The sequence below is a fragment of the Papio anubis genome, chromosome 5 (genome assembly GCF_008728515.1).
Source record: "Papio anubis isolate 15944 chromosome 5, Panubis1.0, whole genome shotgun sequence".
Lineage (NCBI taxonomy): Eukaryota > Metazoa > Chordata > Mammalia > Primates > Cercopithecidae > Papio > Papio anubis.
In genome coordinates, this window is record NC_044980.1 from 146,633,556 (window position 1) to 146,656,735 (window position 23,180).

The 23,180-nt window shown below is 35.7% G+C and overlaps 1 protein-coding gene across 4 annotated transcripts in view; it reads right to left on the reverse strand.

Annotated features, from left to right (window-relative positions):
- Nucleotides 1–1,595: 1,595 nt before the first annotated feature.
- FAM114A2 (family with sequence similarity 114 member A2) overlaps nt 1,596–23,180 on the reverse strand; it is a 51,266-nt gene continuing 29,681 nt past the window's right edge. For all 4 annotated transcript variants that reach the window (XM_021939889.2, XM_021939892.2, XM_021939890.2 and 1 more), the window contains exons 9-14: nt 22,138–22,217; nt 13,432–13,554; nt 12,827–12,966; nt 7,663–7,735; nt 4,741–4,794; nt 1,596–2,937 (exon numbers count right to left, since the gene is read on the reverse strand). In XM_021939889.2, coding sequence (XP_021795581.1) covers nt 2,803–2,937; nt 4,741–4,794; nt 7,663–7,735; nt 12,827–12,966; nt 13,432–13,554; nt 22,138–22,217 — 605 coding nt within the window. In that variant the 3' untranslated portion in view covers nt 1,596–2,802. The remainder of the gene's footprint in view (nt 2,938–4,740; nt 4,795–7,662; nt 7,736–12,826; nt 12,967–13,431; nt 13,555–22,137; nt 22,218–23,180) is intronic.

Genomic DNA, 23,180 nt, shown 5'->3' on the forward strand with positions numbered 1-23,180 from the left:
AGAATTCAGGTTTAAAATTCAGAACACCTCTAGAAATACAGAAAAATTTCTATTTCTCAAATGGAGACATCAATAGCAACTACCTATAAAATAGCTCTCCCTCAAAAAGGTCTTTCATTAAAAACAAGTACAAAAGAGAACATCTTTTTTCAGCAGTAAGAACCCACGAGATCTTGTTCTTTGGTTATAGGATTGAAAAAATCACATTTGTACACCTAGCACTGATTTCAGATTCGAAGTAATGCCATCTATAAAAATCATAATTTCACATTTCAGAGGCCTGCCAACCTGGATATCTATGCTTAAAAAAAAAAAACTATCAAAACAAGTAAGGAAAATATAGCTTGTCTTTAACACATTTCTAAGGTATTATGTAAAGGAAAATAGTTTCATAGAGGTTTCTACTTCTTTTAGATCAAATTAATAGTCTCTCTTAATCACAGCCTTTAAAAATCTCAATAGCAGAAAAAGATGCATTTACCCTAGCAAAACTTGAACATTTCACTTTTTAAGGTTTTAAGTGAATTGGAAAGGCATATATTAGTAATTAGTGGTAAATCTTAGACACCAAAAATTTAAAAGGAAAATAGTACCAAAAGTGTAGCTGTTACCAAAAAACTACAACACTGTAACTACCCCAAATAAAATAATGAAGCACATACTATCCAAAAACCATCACTATAATCCAGCAGGTTCCAAAGTGATCCCTGAATTTACCTACTCATCTGTCATGAATGTTTATCTTTCTCTATACCTACTGGATCAAGGAACCTTAATTCTTTTTCAGTATATTTTATGTGAAGAGTAGACAATTGTTGCTCACAATTGGGCCTTTCATCATTTCACTAGTGGTCCCTAACTCCATTAAAATACACACACACACACACATATACACATATATATATACACACACACACATATATATGGGGGGTGGGGAAGCTAATGGGGAAGATGAGAAAAAAAGAGTTGGTGAGTCATATTTACCTTATGTGAGACCTAATCTAAAATTTGCCAAATTCAGTGCTGAAATCTGAACAGGTGTATAAAAAGAGTTGTTACTCTCTCCTTCATATTTATACCGCATTTCTTGAAAGAAAAACCTTAAATATGTTTCTAGGTTACGGATTTAAAGTTGCCACACTGCCATTATACAAAAGGCTGAACAGACAGCAGGCAAAGTGACCAGTTTCTAAACTTTGCCCTCAAGGGATACAGGTTCAGACACATCAACCAAGCTTGAGGCAACAATTCAAAACTGGAGACACCAGCCTTTGTAACCAGAAGGCAACTGTTTTTCTGAAACTTCAGAAATATTCAAGCTGGGAAGGGTGAAATTTGTCTTTAAAAAGGAATATTCAAAAACTTTCTGATCATATTAAGACAGAATATAGGCAGAGTAACATTGTAGTGCTGTTGGTATATGTTTTTAAACCAAATTTATTTATCTTCCTTGCTTACTGACTCCTGCCCCAAATAAGGATATTACATGGAAACAGTCTTTATACTAATCTATGTTATGGCTTTGCGTTCCTATTTTTTTTGGTCTGAGTAAGATATTAGGGCTCGTGCTTACAAAAGCAAATGAAAGGATCAAATAACATGATTAATACATTTTATTACAAAGCTTTTAGAAGATGAGGGGCAGAGCTAACAAATTACCTTAATCATTAAAAACCACAAAGTTGGAGAATTTTTTTAAAAAGAGTGGATACCAAAATAGCTTTTAGGAAGATGACAGCTTAATAGTCTCTTAAGTTGTTGAAGACAGCAAAAGAAGGCTTAAGATCTGGAGGATAAAAGTTATATGCAAAAACATGCTAAAGAATACATTAAAACAAACAAAGAACGAGGAAAAAATAAATTGTGCCTTAGAAGTTAAATCCTGTCATAAATGAACATAATTTCTGAAGGACTATGGCCCACTTCAACACTCAAACAAAAAAAACCTCATTGCTAAAACAGCTTCAACATTCCTTTGGAGTTTGCTGTAAAGAATTTATCCTGCATATAGGGTAAACATGAAACACATCTTGAAGAGACTCAGAATATCTGCAAACATAAAACTGCTTCTCTAAACGGCATTTACTGGCCTTGAATCCAGTAGAGTAGGGTTCAGCTATGACATGAAATGTGTCATCCTGGGGACAGGGGAGCAATTTGAAGAAAAAGGGCTCTTTGCTATAGTTAATTCATGTGGCTGTAATAGTCTACAAGTTTCTCCTCAATGCCAAATATCTATTAAGAATTTAAAAATGCAGATGAAACTTTCTATCTCCAAGAATTCATGTGATAAAGGGTAATCATCACAGAGTTTACATATGCTCAGTTTTCTTAAAGCCATAGATTTTATTCCAGAAAGGAGAAAGTACACGGCATCAATAAACCACACATGCCATGAATTTTAGAACACTAAATTATTTTTCTCTGGCTTATCAACCAGTTATATCCATGGGCTGCAAATTATACCCACAACAAAATTGATAACATTTTGCAACATGTCAAAGAAAGACCAACATTTTTGCCTGAGTATCCCACTAACCTTTATCTAGAGTTATTATTCTTGGACTTTCTACAGAAGTTTCTTTTCAAATAATTTATGAATTACAACAACTGGAAAGAATACTGTGAGGACCTGAATACTTCAATCAAACACTGAAGGCAACAATCTTTCTCTTTAAACCATCTCTCCTACCTGAATTTTTATATACTAAAATAACCCCACTCCTTCATTTCTGCACGAGTAGCCAGATAAGGTGGCATTCCTTGGCCATCACAAGTCCCAGGTCAAAACATCTCCGTTCTTCAATGTTCTAGCAAAGGCTTCTGGCCCTGCAGCTCATGCCTGTGTGATTCAATCTTGTTCTCAATGAGAGAGATCTCTAGCACAGGTAAGAGTAGCTGAAAGGCGTCCTGGATGTAGGAGGCACTGTTTGATGCCTGCCAGGATTGAAAAAACAAAAAAAGAGAAAACATTAGTTATTTAAAAGAGAAGATATACTGTAAGACAACAAGGGGAACAGATTAATTTTTGTAATCTAACTGAATTCATAGCCTGGCAAATAAGAGCAGTGACTTGGCCATTTTGGTAAACTCTATTATAGGGAAAAGGATCCAGCTCTTAAGATGATATGACAGCAAAACAGAATGTCAGCATTTTTGTCCAACTTGCCCATCAGAAATGGTAGCTGTTCTTTGGCAACCTGCTCAGACTTGGTATTCAAAGCTTATTTATTCCTTTATTAAGTGGGGTAGATTATGTCACAATATTGTGGTCAATTACTGAAAGAGGCTTTCAGAAGGCTATAAATCCTACACCTATAGAATTTCTAGCCCATTATGATAGCTCTTCTTCCATGAACTCAGTGCAATCAGTGAGCACAATAACTGCTCACACACATAAACAAATAATATTGCTTTCAAAGATGACAGTATAGATATATTTCTACCTTGAACAACATTTTTCAGAAGTGTTAGAGAATCATTACCCTCAGTTTGCTGAGGGTAATTCATTTATACTGAAAAGCCCTCACCTTTCAAAAGAATATCAACAGAGACTTCATTACATTAAGACAAAATGTATAATTTCAAAGACAAGAGTGTTTCAAATCTGTATGCAAAAAAAAATCAACTAAAAATAATAGAGAGCCCATATCAAGTGAGATTACCTTTTTAAAATTTATCAGTGGCAAGTACTCCTATTTAAAATTCAGTGTGACATTTAATACTCAATTTCCCACACACAAGAGACCTCAGATATCATCAAGTTAAATCTCTTATGTTGCGTATGAAAATAACGAAGTTTGTCAGAGTCACACAACAAATCAAGGAAGATCCAGAGCAACACTGGGCTCCTGGTTTACAAAGTCCTTTCTTCTGCCATTTACTAAATCACAAACTTATATTTTTAAAAGTTATTTAAGTGATCAAAATAGCTTCCCTGACTACTCAATTAAAACTGTGTAATTAAAGAATTAAAATCATTTCCTTGATGGTAATGTCAAAAGAATTTAAAACTAGAGAAGAGTTTGGTAGTTAAAACATTTTTTCAATTAACATCTAAAACTTAACTATCAAATATATATTTTCCCCCCAGACTTACATAAACATGTTTTTAAAAAATCATCAAAAAGTCTATGTTGTTTGCACAGTTAATTTCAAGGCAGACTTCTTAAAACATGGAATCCAGAAAACATCACATAAGGAGGTAATATAATCAGTCACAGGATCCTCTTTTCCACTGACTTAAACCACCTACTTTCTCAAATCTAATGGAATGATGAGGATAATGTAAACACTACCTTTCTGACAAAACAAAGCATGATTTCCTAGCAAGGAAATGACAAAATGTTTTGTTTTATAACAAACCGCTGCATAAACTTTAGTCCTTTAGGAAGCAGCGCTTACCTGTTTGTAATTTTCAGCCCTTCATGTTTACCAGCTGGTATTCAGAAGGTGTTTCATTACTGTGAACCGTCTATTAAGCTATCAAGGATTAGTACTAAGTAATGATAATCTACTGCTTCTTCCATTGTACTTTACCCTGCAGCTTCAACTGTATGCTTTGTAATTAATAAGGAAGGAATACATATCAAATATACACTATTTTGGTCATGTCTACATCAATATGGTTAAATTACCAATATGGTGAAAAAAATAAAAAAGCCAAAAACAAAAGGCTTCAGAAGAGTTAATTAGTACATAATACCTTTGGAGTCAGAGACTTAAACAATTACTACTAACCTCTAGAAATACTGCAGTGATTAATGGGTTAAGGACATCTGCCATTTCTTTGACCTGGAATAAAGAATACATTTTTAAGTGAGCAGAGTAGGTTAAGTAACAGTAAGTGGAGTACGATCACACTTTAAAACACACACACACACACACACACACACATACATAAATATTAAATATAAGCATAGAAGTCTGGACTGAAAGCAAAATGTCATCTTCAGGAAGTGAAATTGTAAGTGTTTTAAACTTCCTTCTTATCTTTCTGTGCTATCCATATTGAGAGTGTATTGTTTTATACCTTTTTATTGACTTTAAAAAGTATCATTTTTAATGATACTTTAAAAATGATACTACAAAATCTTAGAACCATTTTAAAACAAAATATGTAGATATGGAACATGTGCTCAAAAAACTCAAGGGTCTTTAACACAGGCTGTTTAGAAAAGTCTTATAAATAAATAATGTAATTTAACATTTGTATGTGTCAGCATCTTATAGTTGATACGCTAGCTTAAAGTATCCTTATGGAACACAGAGAAAGATTTGGCCTTATAAGATTAACTTCAGGAAACCCAGATCCTCTTGTCAAGAAAATACTACAGGGAAAAGTGAAGCTGTACCAAAAGATTATCCTTTACAGGAATAATCTAAACTCAAATTTTAAAAAATTAACTTAGGCCATGGTCTTAATTAAAACAAATGTAATGTTCATGACTAGAGCTTTTAAATAAACAAATACATAAATAAATAAAATTTAAGAGCCCACAGTAATTTTGCTGCTATACTGACACTGATATACTTACTATAAAGTGATTTTCATTTGCTTGTTTAAAATGCCCTTGATTTTATCCTAACTCATTATTACTGGTTTCTCAATCATCGTCCATAACTCACACATCTTCATAAATTTTTACAATTCCAATTTTGAAAATCCCCAAAGACTTTAGCTTTAACCACATCTTTCCCACTGACTGGCAACTGCATACCGTGAGCACTGCCATAGTCTAAGTACAGAGTTGCTCTTTAAAACCAGAGTCAAAATCTGAAGTTTGAATTTTATCAAGGTCTATATGTCCATTACAGGTCTCAGAAGATAGCATAAAAAACACTGAAAACTTCATAAACAGAAATGAACAAAAATTAATTAGAATTAGACATAGACAAGCTGATCCTAAAATTCAGATGGAAATGCACAAGGCCCCAAGTAGTCAAAAATTCTTGAAAATAAAAATAAAGTTGGAGGACTTACACTTCTTGATTCCAAACCTACTAAAAACTACAATAATCAAAACAATATGATACTGGCATTAGGATAAACATACAGATTAATGGACTAAAAATCAGAGTCCAGAAATAAACCCATATATCTATGCCTAACTGATTTTCAACAAAGGAGCCAAGACAATTTAATGGAGGAAAGAACAGTCTTTTCAACACATAGTACTGGAACAAATGGATATCCATATGCAAAAGCATGAAGTAGGGCCCCCTACCTCACACCATACACAAAAATTAACTGAAAATGGATCACAGACATAAATGTAAGGGCTACAACAAAACTTTTAGAAGATTAGAGGAGTAAAACTTCACTGCAAAGGACACTATCAAAAAAGTGAAATGACAACTCATGGACTTGGAGAAATACATTCTCATCAAAAATCTGATAAGAAATGTGTATTGGGAAAACATTAAAAAAAAAAAAAACTCCTACAAGTAATAATAAAAACACAAACAACCCAAGTTTTAAAACAAGCAAAGTGCTGAAATAGATATTTCTCCAAAGAAGTCAAACAAACAGCCAATCAGCACATTAAAAGATGTTCAACATTGGCCGGGCACGGTGGCTCATGCCTGTAAACCCAGCACTTTGGGAGGCCAAGGCGGGTGGATCACCTGAGGTCGGGAGTTCGAGACCAGCTTGGCCAACATGGTGAAACCCCGTCTACCAAAAATACAAAAGTTGGCTGGGCATGGTGACGTGTGCCTGTAATCCCAGCCACTCAGGAGTCAGAGTTAGGAAAATCACTTGGACCAGGAGGTGGAGGTTGCAGTGAGCTGAGATCATGCCATTGCACTCCAGCCTGGGCGACAAGAGCAAAATTCCGCCTCAAAAAAAAAAAAAAAAAAAAAGATGTTCAACATCTTTAGCCATTAGAGAAATGTAAATCAAAACCACAATGAGATATCATTTCACACCCACTAGGATGGCTAAAATAAAAACAAACAACAATAAGTATTAGCAAGGATATGGAGAAACTGGAACCCTTATACATTGCTAGTGAGAATGTAAAATTGTGCAGCCACTTTGGAAAACAGTTTGGTAATTCCTTAACGACCATATCGCCCATATGACCCAGCAATTCCACTCCTAGCTATCTACCCTAGAGAAATGAAAACATATTGACATAAAAACATACATGCATGTTCACAGCAACATTATTCATTATAGCTAAAAAGCAGAAATAATCCAAATGTCTATCAACTGATGAACAAATTAAATGTGATATATATCCATAAGATAGATTATTATTTGGTAATAAAAAGGAAGCATTAATACATGCTACAATGTGGATAAGCCTCAAAAACACTATGCTAAGTGAGTGAAACCAAACACAAAATACCACATATTGTTTAATCCCATTTATGTGAAAGATGCAAAGCAACCAAATCTATAGAAAGAGAAAGCAGATTCATGGTGCTTAGGGCTGGGAAAATATGGAGTGAAAGGGAATGGGGATCATACGAGTTTTGGGGAAGGCTGATGAAAGTGTTTTAAAATTAGACCATGGAAATGGCTGCACAACTCTGTAAATATACTAAAAACTTAAAACTATTGAATTGTACACTTAAAGTGAGCAAATTTTATGATATTTAAACTGCTAAAGAAACCAGACAAACATTATTGCAATAAGAGGCATGAATTCTTACCCCAGCAGTTGTTAGGCAGGTGGTGAACTCTTTAGACAAAGAGGACAACTCTTTACACAACACAATTGTCATCCTACGAAAGAAAGGAAAAGTCAGAAACGTTCTTTTCTCTTTTTTTATTTTCTTAATAAGCTATATTTAACAACTGTCAGAACAGAACAAATCACTCCTGGTACTAAATGTGAAAGAAGAAAGCTTTTCAAGGGAGTAGTAGCCCCCCTTATCAGTGGTTTCACTTTCTGCAGTTTCAGTTACTCATGGTCAACAATGATCTGAAAATAATTTCAAAAAAATTCCAGAAATAAATAATTCGTAAGTTTTTAATTGCACATCGTTTTGGGTAGTGTGATGAAATCTCTCATTGTCTGCTCCATCCCACCCAGGACATGAATCGTCCCTTTGTCCAGCATATCCACAGAACCCATTCATGAGTCAGCTATTAATAGTAGCCATCTCGGTTATCAGACTGAGCGCTGTGTTATCACAGTGCCTATGTTCAAGTAACCTTTATTTTACTTAATAATGGCCCCTGCTATGGTTTTGATATGTCCCCTCCAAAACTCATGTTGAAATTTTATTCCCGACATGGCAGTATTAGGAGGTGGGACCGAGTGGGAGCTGTTTGGATAATGGGGCACTGCCCTCATGAACAGATTAATGAAATTATCACAGTCGTGAGTTCTCACTCTGGTGGGAATAAATTAGGTCCCAGAGAGCATGTAGTTATAAAGCAAGTCCAGTCTCTCATGCAGGTCTCTTTGCACATACCCACTCATCCTCCTGCTTTTTTACCATGTTGTGGAGCAGTATACGGCCCTCACCAGAAGTCAAGCAGATGCCAGTGCTATGCTCTTGGACTTTCCAGCCACCAGAATCATGAGCCAAATAAGGCTCTTTTCTTTGTAAATTATCTACCCTCAGATATTCTGTTACAGTAACACTAAATGGGCTAAGGCAGCCCCAAAGCCCAAGAGTTGTGATGCTGGCAATTCAGACATGCCAAAGAGAAGCCATAAAGTGCTTCCTTGAAGTGAAAAGGTGAGTGGTCCTCACTTCGTAAGAAAAAAGAAAATTATATGCTGAGGCAGCTAATCTACAATAAGAATGAATCTTCTACCCATAAAACTGTGAGAAGGAGAAAGAAATCATGCTACTTTTGCTGTTGCACCACTAACTGCAAAAGTTCTAGTCACAGTGGGTGATATGTACTGAGTAAGATGAAAAAAGCAAACTACTCATCTGACAGGGGACTAATATCCAGAATATACAAAGAACTCAACAGTAAAAGTAAAAAAAACTCATTAAAAAATAGGCAAAGGACATGAACAGACATTTCTCAAAAGAAGACATACGAATGACCAATGGATACATGAAAAAATGCTCAATATCACTGATGTATCAATAATCAAGAAAATGCAAATCAAGACCACAGTGAGCTATCATATCACCCCAGTTAGAATGGCTATCATTATTAAAAAGACAAAAAAATGGCTGGGCATGGTGGCTCATGCCTATAATCCCAGCACTTTGGGAGGTCAAGGCAGGTGGACCACTTGAGGTCAGGAGTTTGAGACAAGCCTGGCCAACATGGTGAAACTCCATCTCTACTAAAATACAAAAATTAGCTGGGCGTGGTGGAGCGCACTTGTAATCCCAGCTACTCAGGAGGCTAAGGCAGGAGAATCACTTGAACATGGGAGGCAGAGGTTGCAGTGAACCAAGATTGTGCCACTGCACTCCAGCCTGAGTGACACAAGCAAGACTCCATCTCAAAAAAAAAAAGACAAAAAAATAATAGATGCTGGCAACAATTCCAAGAAAAGAGAATTCCTATATGTTGTTAGAACGTAAATTAGTACAATCACTATGAAAAACAGTATGAAGATTTCTCAAAAAATAAAATGGAACTACCAAACTACTGGGTATTTAGCCAAAGGAAACTAAATAAATATATACATCAAAGGGATACCTGCACCTGCATGTTTATTGCAGCACTATTCACAAAAGCAAAGATATGGAATTAACCTAAGTTAGTTGACAAATGGATAAAGAAAATGTGGTGCGTGTGTGTGTATATATATACATATACACACACACATAATGGAATACTATTCAGCTATTAAAGAAAATGTCATTTGCAGCAACACAGATAGAACCACAGGTCATGAGGTTAAGTGAAATAAGCCAAGCACAGAAAGACAAACACCTCATGTTCTCACTCATATGTGGGAGCTAGAAAAACATGATCTTACGGAAATAGAGAATAGAACAACTGTGATACCAGAAATGGGGAAAGGTGGGTGGGTGAGTGGGTGGAGATGAAGACAAGTTAGTTAATGAGCACAAACATACAGTTAGATAGAAAAAATAAATTCTAATGTTTGATAGCAGAATAGGGTGACTTATATTTAGCAATAATATTTTGTATATTTCAAAGTAATGTAGACACTTGAAATGATACCAACATATAGACATGATAAACACTCAAGGTGATGAATATCCCAAATACTCTGACTTGATCATTATACATTCTATGCATGTAACACTCACATGTACCTCATATATAAAAATATATAAATTATATATAAATATATAAATTATATATAAACATATACTATAAATATATAAATCATATATAAATATATATCATGTATCTATATATAGATACATAAATATATATAATATATAATATATATTTATATAAATTAAATATATATTACATAATATATAATATATATTATATCAAATATATAATATACATTAATATTTAATATATAATATACATTTATATAATATATATTATATATTTGTAATATATACATATTTATTTATATATTTGTAATATATACATATATAATATACATTATATTATAAAAATATAACTATATTATATTTATATTATATATTTATATGTAATATAAATTATTATATATTTATTATATTACTGGTATTATATAAATATATATATTATTATATATTATATAAAAATTAATATATTATATATTTATATATTTATTTTATATAATATATAAATTTTGGTAATATATATTATGACAGAGTAATGCAATAGTATTTTATATATATTTTTATAATACATTATATATTATAAGTATATGTTATATAATTATGTTATATAATTATGTTATATATGTTAAAAATATAAATATATAATATAGAATATATAAATATATATTTATATAATTTACAATACAGTAAATATATATTATATAAATATATATTAATTATATATATTATATATTTATAGTATTATATATTATAAATATATATTTATATAAATATATACTATAAATATATAAATGGTATATTATAAACATATTAATATATTTATATATGAATATATTATAAACACATACATTATATAAAAATATATATAATATATATCAATAAAATATTTTTTAAAAAGATGGAAAAGGCATTAAATTTGTGGGTGGAAGACGTGCACGGAAATGTGTTCCAAATGATGGCAATCAAGTGTAGTACTACCCACAGTTTCAGGAATCCACTAGGGGCTTAGAACATAACCCATACAGATAAGGGGGTACTACTGTATGCCTAAATCAGCCCGCCAATGTATAAGAAGATCCATCTGAGCAGGCACTCATGCTACAGAAAAAGGAAGTTCAGTCCTTAGAAAAACGTTTCTATTTTATAAAATCCTCTAGAAAGCAGTATATGTTCAAGTCAAATCAAATAGAAAATAATTAAAATACATTTTAAGGAGACAACATCACACTCAAAAGACCCTACATTCCATTTAGAAAAGTTAAAAATATGTATTCATTAATTCTAAGAACCTCAGTTCTTAATAACAGTTATTAGTTACTGGGTGCTAATTACATGCCAGGCACCATGCTAAGGGATTTACATGTATCATTTCTAATTTTTACAACAACTCCAAAAGTAACTGATTAGTCCATCTTTAATAATATTTACCTAAAATCTTGTATGTGCCAGATTTTATTTACTTAAAGTCTTTCAAACAATGGGAACATATCAGTGAACAAGAAAAGTCCTAGTTTTCATGGATTCCAACTCACTTGCTAAATTAAGGGGGAGACTATATACATATACACACACACACATATGTATACATATACACACATATATATTCATATACATATAAGTGTTATGTGGTGATATAAGCTAAGAAAATAAAGCAGAGTAAAAGGACAGAGAATGGTTGGAGATGCTATTTCAGACTTTGTGGTGAAGGAAGGCTTTTCTAAAAAGGTGGCACTTGAGTAGACTTGAATTCAGAGAGGGAGTGAACCACATTTCAAAGAACATCTCAAGCAGCAGAAATAGCCTCTTTTCCACAGAACAGGCTCCTTTTAGGGTTGTGAGTCTCTCATCCTTAAGGATGTTCAAGAAGACAAATGAGCCCCCTATTATGGGATAGTGTAGTAGAATGGTGATGGTGCAAGTAAAGAGGAAGTCTGCAGAAGACTGACAGCCCCTCCCAGTTCTAACAATGGGCACTCTCATATATTTGTTTCTAATTAAAATTCTCATTATTTCAATCAGGAGATTTACTCAGAAACTACTGGGCTTTTTCTTCCCCACCTATGATTATCTATACTATTTTTGAAAAATTTTTGTATAAATTAGCAATATCATGAGAAAAAAAGAATGGGTTCAGGACACTCAGACCTGGGTCTAAATCCCAGGCCACACAACACAGACAGATTACTTAACTCCTCTAGTTTGCATTTCCTCATGATTAAAACTGGACTAATCACTTACTTTTGGGGTTACAAAAATTAGAAGTTATACATGCAAATCCCTTAGCATGGCACTTGGCATGGTATATAATTAGCACTCAATAATAACTACTATTAAGAACTGAGGTTCTTAGAACTCTTCTCTGTTTTCACTTACACCAAATTCCATTCCTATTAAAACTAATAATCTGTAAAGAAATAGTTTTCAGAACATGAGCTGGTTCATAAAAAGGGCAGATTTATAATGCTGATTTATCATGGTTCAATGAAAAGGAAAAAACAACCAAAATAAACAAACCGTCTAATATGTGGATGGGTGTGAGGTGAATGGTTTCTTGAGAGAGATGTTTATAAAACTTTGGAAATAGGCCAAGGAAACTCCTGCAATTTGCATCATTTAGAGGAATTCTCATTACACTTACTGGGAAAGAGTTTGGCTCCTTTCTACGGCTGTCACTTCCTGCTTCCTGCCATGCAGAACCAATGCAGCTGTTTTGTGGAATAGTTCAATTGAGCAAGCAGTCAGTTCAGCTAGACTCCGGATTGCAAACGCATGGATATCCTGGATGGAAAAACAAAACACAGCATAGCAAAACATTTGGTGGAAATGATACCACCTTACTTCTCTCATACTACAGGATTTGTAGCAGAGACTAATAGTTGCCTTCCAATAAAGAGTGTCTTCTTCCACAGTGATGTAATTTTACAGCTGGGCTCAAAGCTACAAACACAAAGGCTCCCCTGTAGTCAGGTGTGACCAAGTAACTAAGTTTTGGTCAAATGATTTAGATAACAAGTGTCAGGCGGCAGTTTCTGGGAACCTTCCTCATGACAAAACACACATGCATCCTTTCTTTTTTCTTCACTCCTCCTTTAATCTTATAGTCCGGATCTAAGATGCTACAATCCTAGATCACAAGGTTTAAATTACGGATAGCAGTGTAAAAACTAAGGAGCCTGGGTCCTTGATTGTGATACATCTCAAATCTACTAAAACAAACAAAAAAGCCTTAGTTGCTTTGGCTACCTCTATTGAATTTTTGTTGACTTGCTCAGTATTTTCTGCTTCCAACTGTTTTTCTCCTTCTTCATTCTCTGCTAATGGCTTGGTCAGAGACTTCCTGATCCATTCGTGGGCGGTATTTCTTGCCTAAGTAAGAAAAATATTGGCCATCAACAATTCAATTCAGTTCACCAAAATTACTGTGCACCTACCAGGAACACAATAGCATCCTAGAAGTAAGGGCACTTGTTCTTACCTGAACATACCATCTAGCTTTTCAGTCCTTATCACTGCTGTCCATCATTTCAGTCCTTATCATAAGTCCTTTTCAGCACTTATCACTGCTGTCCATCATTCCTTTTTTAAATTCTCTAATTGGTGGGGTTTTTTTTTTGTTTTTTTGTTTTTTTTGAGACAGAGTTTCACTCTTGTTGCCTAGGCTGGAGTGCAATAGCACAATCTTGGCTCACTGCAACCTCCACCTCCTGAGTCCGAGCAATTCTCCTGCCTCAGCCTCTCGAGTAGCTGGGATTACAGGCAACCGCCACCATGCCTGGCTAATTTTTGTATTTTTAGTAGAGATGGGGTTTTGCCAGGTTGCCCAAGCTGGTCTCGAACTCCTGACCTCAGGTGATCCCCCTGCCTTGGCCTCCCAAAGTGCTGGGATTATAGGCGTGAGCCACTGCACCTGGCCTCTAATCAGCTTTTCAAAAAACCAAGGTATAATTTACATACAGTAAAGTGCACAAATCTTCAGAGTATGGCTTAAGAAATGTTTATACGTGTATATGCCTGTTAAACTGTGATGAAGATATAGAATATTTCCTCATCCCTAGAAGGTCCCTTCATGTCCCTTCCTCGCCAATACTGTTCCAACCATGTCTCCCTCCTCCTGCCCAAAGACAACCCCTCTTCTGCTCACCATAAATGATTTTCCCTGATCTTAAAATGCATAAAAATAGAAATATAAGTTCATTCTAATTTGTGTTTGGCTTAAGCACAACATAATGTCTGTTAGATTTATCCATGTTGTTGCATGTATTAGTTCATTCATATTAACTGTTGCGTAGTATTTCATTTTATATACAGGCATGCACCACATAATGATGTTTAGGTCAACAACAGACCACATATATAATGGTGGTCCTGTAAGATTGGAATACTATATTTTTACTCTATCTTTTCTATACCATTGTGTTGCAACTGCCTACAGTATTCAGTACTGTAGCATGCTGTACAGTTTTGTACTGGAGCAATAGGTTAAACGATATAGCCTAGGTATGTAACAGGCTACATCAGCTAGATTTGTGTAAGTACACTCTCTGATATTCGCCCAATGACAAAACTGCCTAATGATGCAGTTCTCATAACATATCCTCATCAATAAACAATGCATGATTGTATATATCACAATTTATCCATTCTCCTGATAATGAATCTAGTTTTCTTTGGTTTTTGTAACCCCACATTCTTCTGTTCTCCTCTGACCTTTATGATCATTCCTTCTCAGTCTCTTTTATATATTGATCCTAGTTGGCCAGCTCTTAAACACCAGAATCATTTGGAGGTTTAGCCTTCACTTCTTACTTGTCTCATCCTATTCCCTCTCCATCGATCCTATGCCAGTGGTTTTAACTATCCTCAGCCTACTGTTGACTCTTAGATCCTTATTCCTAGCCCTGACCTCTCCTGAAAATTTATTCCAAATGCCTGCTAGACAAAATACTCTGCAGGCATCACACACATAACAAGTAAAAACTTTGAACTCATTGTCTTTCTCTTCCTACCCCCAAATTTTTCAACCTCTTTCATTTCCCAAAGTTTCAGAATTGCCACCATGTACCAGTCACCTGAGCCAAAATATAGGGGCCATCTTAAATTTTTTTCCTCTCCAATCAATCACCAAGATGGTCTGATTTTATCCAAGTCCCTTGTCATCCTCTTCCTTCCCGTCTTCCTCCTCCCTATTACCACTTCTTGAGTTCAGAGCCACTTCATGACTGGTCTCCCTGCTTCTGATCTGTTTATCTTAAATCTATCTTCCATAATGCTACCAGTGATCGGTCTTAAGCCCAGGGCTGACCATTCCTCTTTCCTTCAATGGCTCCTCATCAACTAGATCATGCTCTTTACATGATGTAACAAGTCTCCATGACCTAGACCCTACCTACTTTTCCAGCCTCATCTCTTAACATTTTCCACTTTATGTTTGGTAAGAATGACCTCTACTGTACTTGTTCTTTCAATCCTCTACCCAGATATCATCTCTTTCAAGTAACTTAAATTTAGTACTTAACCAAATATAGTAGAATTATCTGTTTCCTAACTAAACTATGTATTATAGGATAGCTAGAGTGTGTTTTATTTGGCTTTGCATACCCAGTGTTCAGAACACTGTGAAGAACATCTACTGTTTTGGATATAGATATGACCAGCATCCATATCTCCTTTCTTTTGGTGGCAGGTTCTAGATTCTCCTTAGTTCATGTGATCTGCATGGAGCTGCTTCCATCTTTTGGCTCCAAAAGTTGGCTAACCATTCAGATTTAGCTACTGAGAATATTAATACCTGTGTCCACAGAGTAAGTGGTTCACAGATTAAAAAGTAACCCAAGCCAGATCAATGGACATCAGTCCCAGGACATCTGGTAAAATTATCAACAAAAAGAAGTGTTCTTTTAGTTGGAGTTACTGAAATGGAAAAAAGTCACCCACCCTAAAGCTGCCAATGGTCATTTTACCACCATATGGAAAAGCTTCCCTAAGAATGAAGCCAAAACAAAAGGAAGCAAGCCAAAACACACAGATAGGGATAGAGATAGGTTCCTGAATAGAGGATGCCTGAAGCCAGTTCTCTTCCTTGATTTTCTGTGTTCTTGAGCTACTGAATTCCCCTCTTTTAAATTAGTTTGTTATTTTTTTAAGTTTCTTAACTTGAGTTTCTGTCATTTGCAAGTGAAAGAGTCCTGGTTTCTCAGAAACTGTTTATTACCATCTACTTTATTAACTTTAAATACACAGAATGTGTTCAAAGCTGTCATGAGGGTAATAGGAATCCAGAGAAGACTTTGAGAATGATTCTAAATGAGAAACACAGGTTTTATTACATGCACAGTACTGGAGTTAGACCTTGAAGGATCAGTAAGTAGGACTACACCCAAGGCCACCTGAATGAGCTAAAGCAGACTTGTGTTCCCAGAATTTCACTGTAGGGTTCTTTCCCTACATTCTCCCACAAAAACATTCAGGAAGAATCTAGCTCTGATCTATACCTTCCCATTAATTAAGCATTAATCTCTCAAATTCAAAACACCAAATAGCATGAACTATATAAAGGCTTGGAAACAGAAAAATGCAAAGTGTTTAGGCAAACTGTGAGATATCTAGCAAGACCAAAATATAGGATACAGGCATTTTACTCATTCATTCATTTATTGCAAATATATACTAACACTGTGCCAGTGCTAGGGACTCAATGGTGAATAATACAATCTAGGAGCCTGCTCTTCTCTCTCCTAATAAGGCAATTAACAAGCAAACAAATACATACATAAAGAAAATAAAAGGGAGTAATGATGAGTGTGGGTAGAAGGTGGCTTGAGTTTGGGTGGTCAGAAAGGGTCTCTGAAAAGTTATGTTTCAGCTGAAATCTGAAGGAATTGGCCATACAAATATTTAGGCAACAAGAGTTGTAAGCACAGGGAAATGAGCGTGGTACACCTGAGAAACAGAACAAAGGCCAGTAAGGAAGAATATAGAGGATGGGGAGTGTGACAGAAAATTAGGTTGGAGTAGTGAGATTTATAGAAGAGAACAGTGAGAGATGAGGCTGGAAAGAATCCTAACAGTTGACTAATAATACAAACAATATGTTAAATTATTTGCAATATCTTTGAAGAGACAAAATGAGTAAAAAACGAAGGATTAATTTATCTGAGATTAAAAAAGAAAGAGAAATGGAAAGTGATAGACCACATAAAAGAAAAAATTGATACGATAAATTTAATATACTTGAGGGAGTTTTTTTGAGATAGAGTTTCACTCTGTTGCCCAGGCTACAGGGAAGTGGCATGATCTCAGCCCACTGCAACCTCTGCCGCCCAGGTTCAAGCTCAGCCTCCCGAGTAGCTGGGATTATAGGCACCTGCCACTGCGCCTGACTAATTTTTGTAGTTTTAGTAGAGATGGGGTTTCACCATCTTGGCCAGGCTGGTCTTGAACTCCTGACTTCGTGATCTACCCATCAGCCTCCCAAAGTGCTGGGATTACAGGTGTGAGCCACTGCCCCTGGCCAGGAGATATTTTAGTAGGCATAGAGCTTACCCAAAGTGACCTCTCTTGTAATAAATATATTAAGTGAAATCATCACGAACTATTGTGCCAACTCAAGGTAATTTATTATCCTTTTCCAAAATTATTAATGTCATCCACGCCCACAATTCAGTCTGGAACTTTCCAGTTGTTGAGATCTGCAGATCTCAAAAGGTACCTTTGAACTTGGCTTCTCCAAAAGCTTATTTATTTCCAACAGAAAAATAACGAGGCTTAGAGAAGAAAATGAATTTGTCCAAGGCCACACCACATGTGAGTATCAGAACAAGAATCGGAATCATAGAATCATATTCCCAGACTCCTAATTCAGTGCTCTTTCCCCTACATCACAGCCTGCCATATAAATCTTTTGAGGGTCAATGGTTAAGGCCTTGATCCTTAATCAATCTACGTCTTAAGTCTCAATGCCTAAAACTTAAACAATCTGAAGACTGCTTTCAGAGAATGGCTAGAACTGCCAGATAGATAAGGAGTTACTGGTCTTCCAAAAATTATTATTAATGTGATCTCTCATTAAGCATGTAAACTATGTCTTTCTCATGATTATTTCCCTAGCACCTAGCAAATCACTAAGCACAATAAAGGTTTATTGAACATATATGTATATTTATTGAACAGCTACATGTAGAGGACATCGGGCTATCTTCTGTGGAGCCATCAACAGTGAGCATTTATTTACTATAAGCCAGGCAGTTTGTAAGAGCTTTGTGTGTGTGAACACATTTAAACCTCACAGGAACCCTACATTATTATTACTCACCACACAGAGAAAAAAATGAGGCTCACAGAGGTCAAGCAACTTGCTAAAGGTCACACAGAAAGTAACAGGTAGTAGAGCTGGAATTTTAAGGAATAGGTATGTACAGATCCTGCCTTTGAGAAATTTAAGCTTCAGGATAGGAGGTAAGATATACATATTTTTTTAAAACTGTGATAAATGTATAAAAATACTTATGCACAAGGCTAAGTGAAAAAGGCAGAGTGCTAAAGAACAAATACAGTATGTTGACTTTTCCATCAGAGGAGATAAGAAAATATATCTGCTTATCTTTACAAAAAGAAACTCGGGAAAGATAAGCCAAAAACAAGAAAGATGAATACCTACAAAAACAGGAGAACGGAGTGGAAGGGAAGTGGGAGGGAGAGACCTGAGTATATTTTTTATGCAGTTTGATTTTTGGAAGCGTGTTAATACCCTACATATTCAAAAACAAAATTAACACATAGGCAGCAAATAAAACCATTTTTTGTAGGTTACTTTTATAGTACAGATTAAGTATCACTTATACAAAAATCCAAAATTCTCCAAAATTTGAAATTTTTAAAGCGTCAATATGATGCCACAAGTGAAAAATCCCACCCCTGACCTCATGTGATGGGTTGCAGTCAAAATGAATTCAAAATTTTGTTTCATGCACAATTTTTTTTTTTTTTGAGACAGAGTCTCACTCTGTCGCCCAGGCTGGAGTACAGTAGTGCGATTTTGGCTCACTGCAAGCTCCGTCTCCCGGGTTCATGCTATTCTCCTGCCTCAGCCTCCTGAGTAGCTGGGTCTACAGGCACCCACCACCACGCCCGGCTTGGCTAATTTTCTGTATTTTTAGTAGAGATGGGGTTCCACCGTGTTAGCCAAGATGGTCTCCATCTCCTGACCTCGTGATTCGCCTGCCTCGGCTTCCCAAAGTGCTGGGATCACAGGCGTAAGATACTGCGCCCGGCCTCCATGCACAAAATTTTTAAAAATATTGTATAAAATTATCTTCAGGCTATGTGTATAAGGTATACATGAATATAAATAAATTCTGTGTTCAGACTTAGATTGCATCCTCAAGATACAGCACTGTGTGTGTGTGTGTGTGTGTGCAAATATTCCAAAATCCAAACAAAAATCTGAAATCTGAAACAGTTCTCTATTCCAAGCATTTTGGATAAGGGATACTCTAGAGTATAGGCAAAGCAATAAAACTATTTCAGACACATCTCATAATTAAGGAAATGTGGTAATATTGTTGGGAGACAAGGTTCCTACTGTAGAAGAGAGATACAAATGTGTAACAGGGAAAGGCAAGGAAAAACCCTGTAGGGATGGATTAAAATTGGAGTTATACTATGTGTGAAATCATGATTTCTAAAACACATATAGGTGTACATGTGCACATATGTATCTACATACATAACACATATAGGTGTATACGTACCTGAGTATATTTTCTAGCTCTGCTGACAGCCTAGAATCAGAGTCACGCCAGTGGCGATGAGTAGACTTAGTACTCAGGTCTTGGTTTATGAAACCAAAAATCAATGAATCATGCTTTCGCAAAGAAATTTCTGGTTGTGGGGCTGGGGCACAGAAGGTATTAAGATATAAGAATATCTTGTTACGCCAGAAAGTAAGGAAGCACCCCAAAATGATGGAGGCATGCCACCTAGGAGCCAGCTTGAAAGACAAATCTGAACATCAAAATATTAAGGACAGTGATGAATTACAAGCCAGTGGGGAAAAAGCAGAACTCCATGACAACAAATAAAAAATAAATACTGACAACGAATAAAAAAAGAATGAACAAAATGGGGGAGAAAGGAGAGCTCATGACTACACTGGAACGCTTAAAGCCAACTGGTAAATCTTCACACTAGATATTGGTGCAAGAATCATAAATAGATGCTAGATTTAGGAGAGAAATTATGATGAGTAGCAGGATATTTGTATGGTCTTACAGTATCTCCTCACAGAACGTTTATTAGCAAGATAGGTAAATAAACTGTAGCTCTACAGAAAGAAATCAGACAACACATCACCAATAAGGGGTAAATGAATATCATGTACTTTTAGATGTGATACCCTGGGCAGGACACACCATCACTTACAGAGTATTTTGGCCAGGAATGTATAAACTGACATTAATCATGAGAAAGCATCAGACAAACTCCAAAGCTTGTTTTTTAAAAACGCCAGTGTCATAAAAGACAAAGAAAGGCTGAAGAACTGTTCTAGATTAAAGGAAACTAAAAGTACATGGCAGCTAAATTTGTGATCATGTACTGGCTCCAGTGGTGAAGGAAAAAGTTTGATATTATTGGACGTTATTGGGTCAACTGATGTAACTGAAATACGGAAAACAGATTACAACAAATTAGTACAACAAAAGTACTAATGTTAAATTTACTGAAGTTGATAGCTATACTGTGGTTATGTAAGGGAATATCCCTATCCTTAGCAGACACATATTGAAAAATTTAGAAGAGCAATAATGTTTACAATTTACTCTCAAATAGTTACAAAAATAATATGTTTATCTACATGTGTATATGTGTATTTACACACACAGAAAGAACATATGTGAAAGCACAAATGTTTAAGCAAATGAGGTAAATATTAAGAGTATTGGATTTGCATAAAAGGTATACAAATATTGTTTGTGCTACTCTTGTAACTTTTCTCTAAGTTTGATATTATTTCCAAAATAAAAAGCACTATAATACAAGATCAAAAGTGCTGTAGTAAAGTGTTACAGTAGAGGTAAGGGAGATGAGCTGCCTGGGGATGATCTAAAAAAGCTTTCTCAGAGAATACACCTTTTTCGATGGGCATAGGAGAGTGGGATAACACACCAAACATCATATTCCTTGCCCTGAGGGATGGAGACAAGGTGACTGGGTTGACTATGCAATAGCTCTCACCTCTCCCTGGCCAGGAAACAATGTGCACCTGCAGCTGACTGGTCTTGAAATGCTTCTCAAGATTGGTAGAGGTCGGTAAAGAGGTAGCAAGCAGTCCATGACCCAGTGAACAGTGTCCCATGAGCAGGCACTGGCTTATATTTGCCACAGAACCTCCCTACCCACTCTAAGCTTTGATTAAAGTCTCTCCACATTTCAGATATAAGAAAATAGTTCCAGAATCAGCACCAAAAATAAAGGCCTTGGTCATAATACTCTCTCACTTCCATACGCCAAATAGTCATTATCTGAGTCACTGGGCTCTAGGTAATGACAACCTCTAATCCCTATGGGCAAGGCCACATATTATTTCTAAATCATTCAGACCCCTGAGAACAGTGAGTCCTCAACAGAGGCTCACCCATTGGAATCATGAGGCTGGTCAGCACTGCCAACTTTTAATGACCAACATTGTAGCCTAAATTAAGCTTTCAGATAAGCAAAGCATCCCAACTGAAAACAGGTGAAGATGGGACACGTGTTGGAGGGCAGATGTGGGTTCAACACACTAACTTAGAGGAGCAGAAGGCAAGTAGATGCAGAACCCAATTCTGGGTATAACGAGAATACACCCTCGATTTTGGTGACACCTCTGCCAGGAATTTATAATCTTATAGTCTTTATCCACTACATTCTTACAAGTAAAATAATGAAAATCACCAAGAAGCGATAACTTACCCTGGCAAGTTTCTCTGGTTTGGAGGAAACGTGCAGCTGGGAAAACAGCTCTGTTATGTCCTTGGTAAAATCTTCATCCCCTAAAAAACCAAGTCCCATATAAAACACTCCAGAAAGACTGCTGAGGATCATGAGGTGGCAGGCAAGGAGGAAGAGGAGAGGAGTGGTAATAGCAGTAGCAGTAGTAGTAATAACAATAGTAGCAGCAGTAATGTACATGAGCATGGTGCTTTAGTGCTTATAGTATCCTTTTATGTGTATTATATATCAATAAATGCTTCAATGGGCTTGAGAGAAAAGTGACATTATTCCACGTTAGAGATGAAGTGATTAAGGCCTGAAGACATTAAGTGACTTCCCCAAGATTGCATAGCAAAGATTAGTGGTCAAACCTTAGTCTTCCTACTCCAAGTCCAAATCCTGTGCTGTCCTTTTTGCATTACATCCAGAGCATGAATGTAGAAATGGTGACAGCATAGACTAAGCAAGTACTGTGCATGCACTTCCAAGAAAGTGGAATTTAAGTTGGGACATCAAACTTGAGTACAAGTTAGCCAGGAGAATAGGAAGAGTTTCAGGCAGAGAAACAAACGCAAAGAGCCAAAGGTGAAAGAAAGTATGCCAAAGAGTTTAATATGATTGAGAGTATCTAATGTAAGGGGGAGAAGTGGTAAGCTTTCTAGAAAGGTAAGATCCAGATAATAAAGGCCATATAATCGATGGTGAAGAATTCAAACTTTATAATGAGGAAGTGAGGAACCACTGAATGGTTTTAAGCAGAAACAGAATCACATTTAAATTTTAGAAAGATCACTTTGATGGCTGGGTGGAGAATGGATTAGAAGGGGGAAAAGAAGGGAGGCAGGCTGAGGCAATAATCCAGGATCCAGGTAAGAGAAAATGGTGGATAAGAAGAAAAGAGGATCAATCATTACGCATCCATCATAATTAAAAATAAAAAGAAGAGAAGCAAAGGGGATTCCAGAACGTTGGAAGGATGGTAAGGAAGCTGTTGGAGTTAGTCTTGTAAAAGATGATGGAGA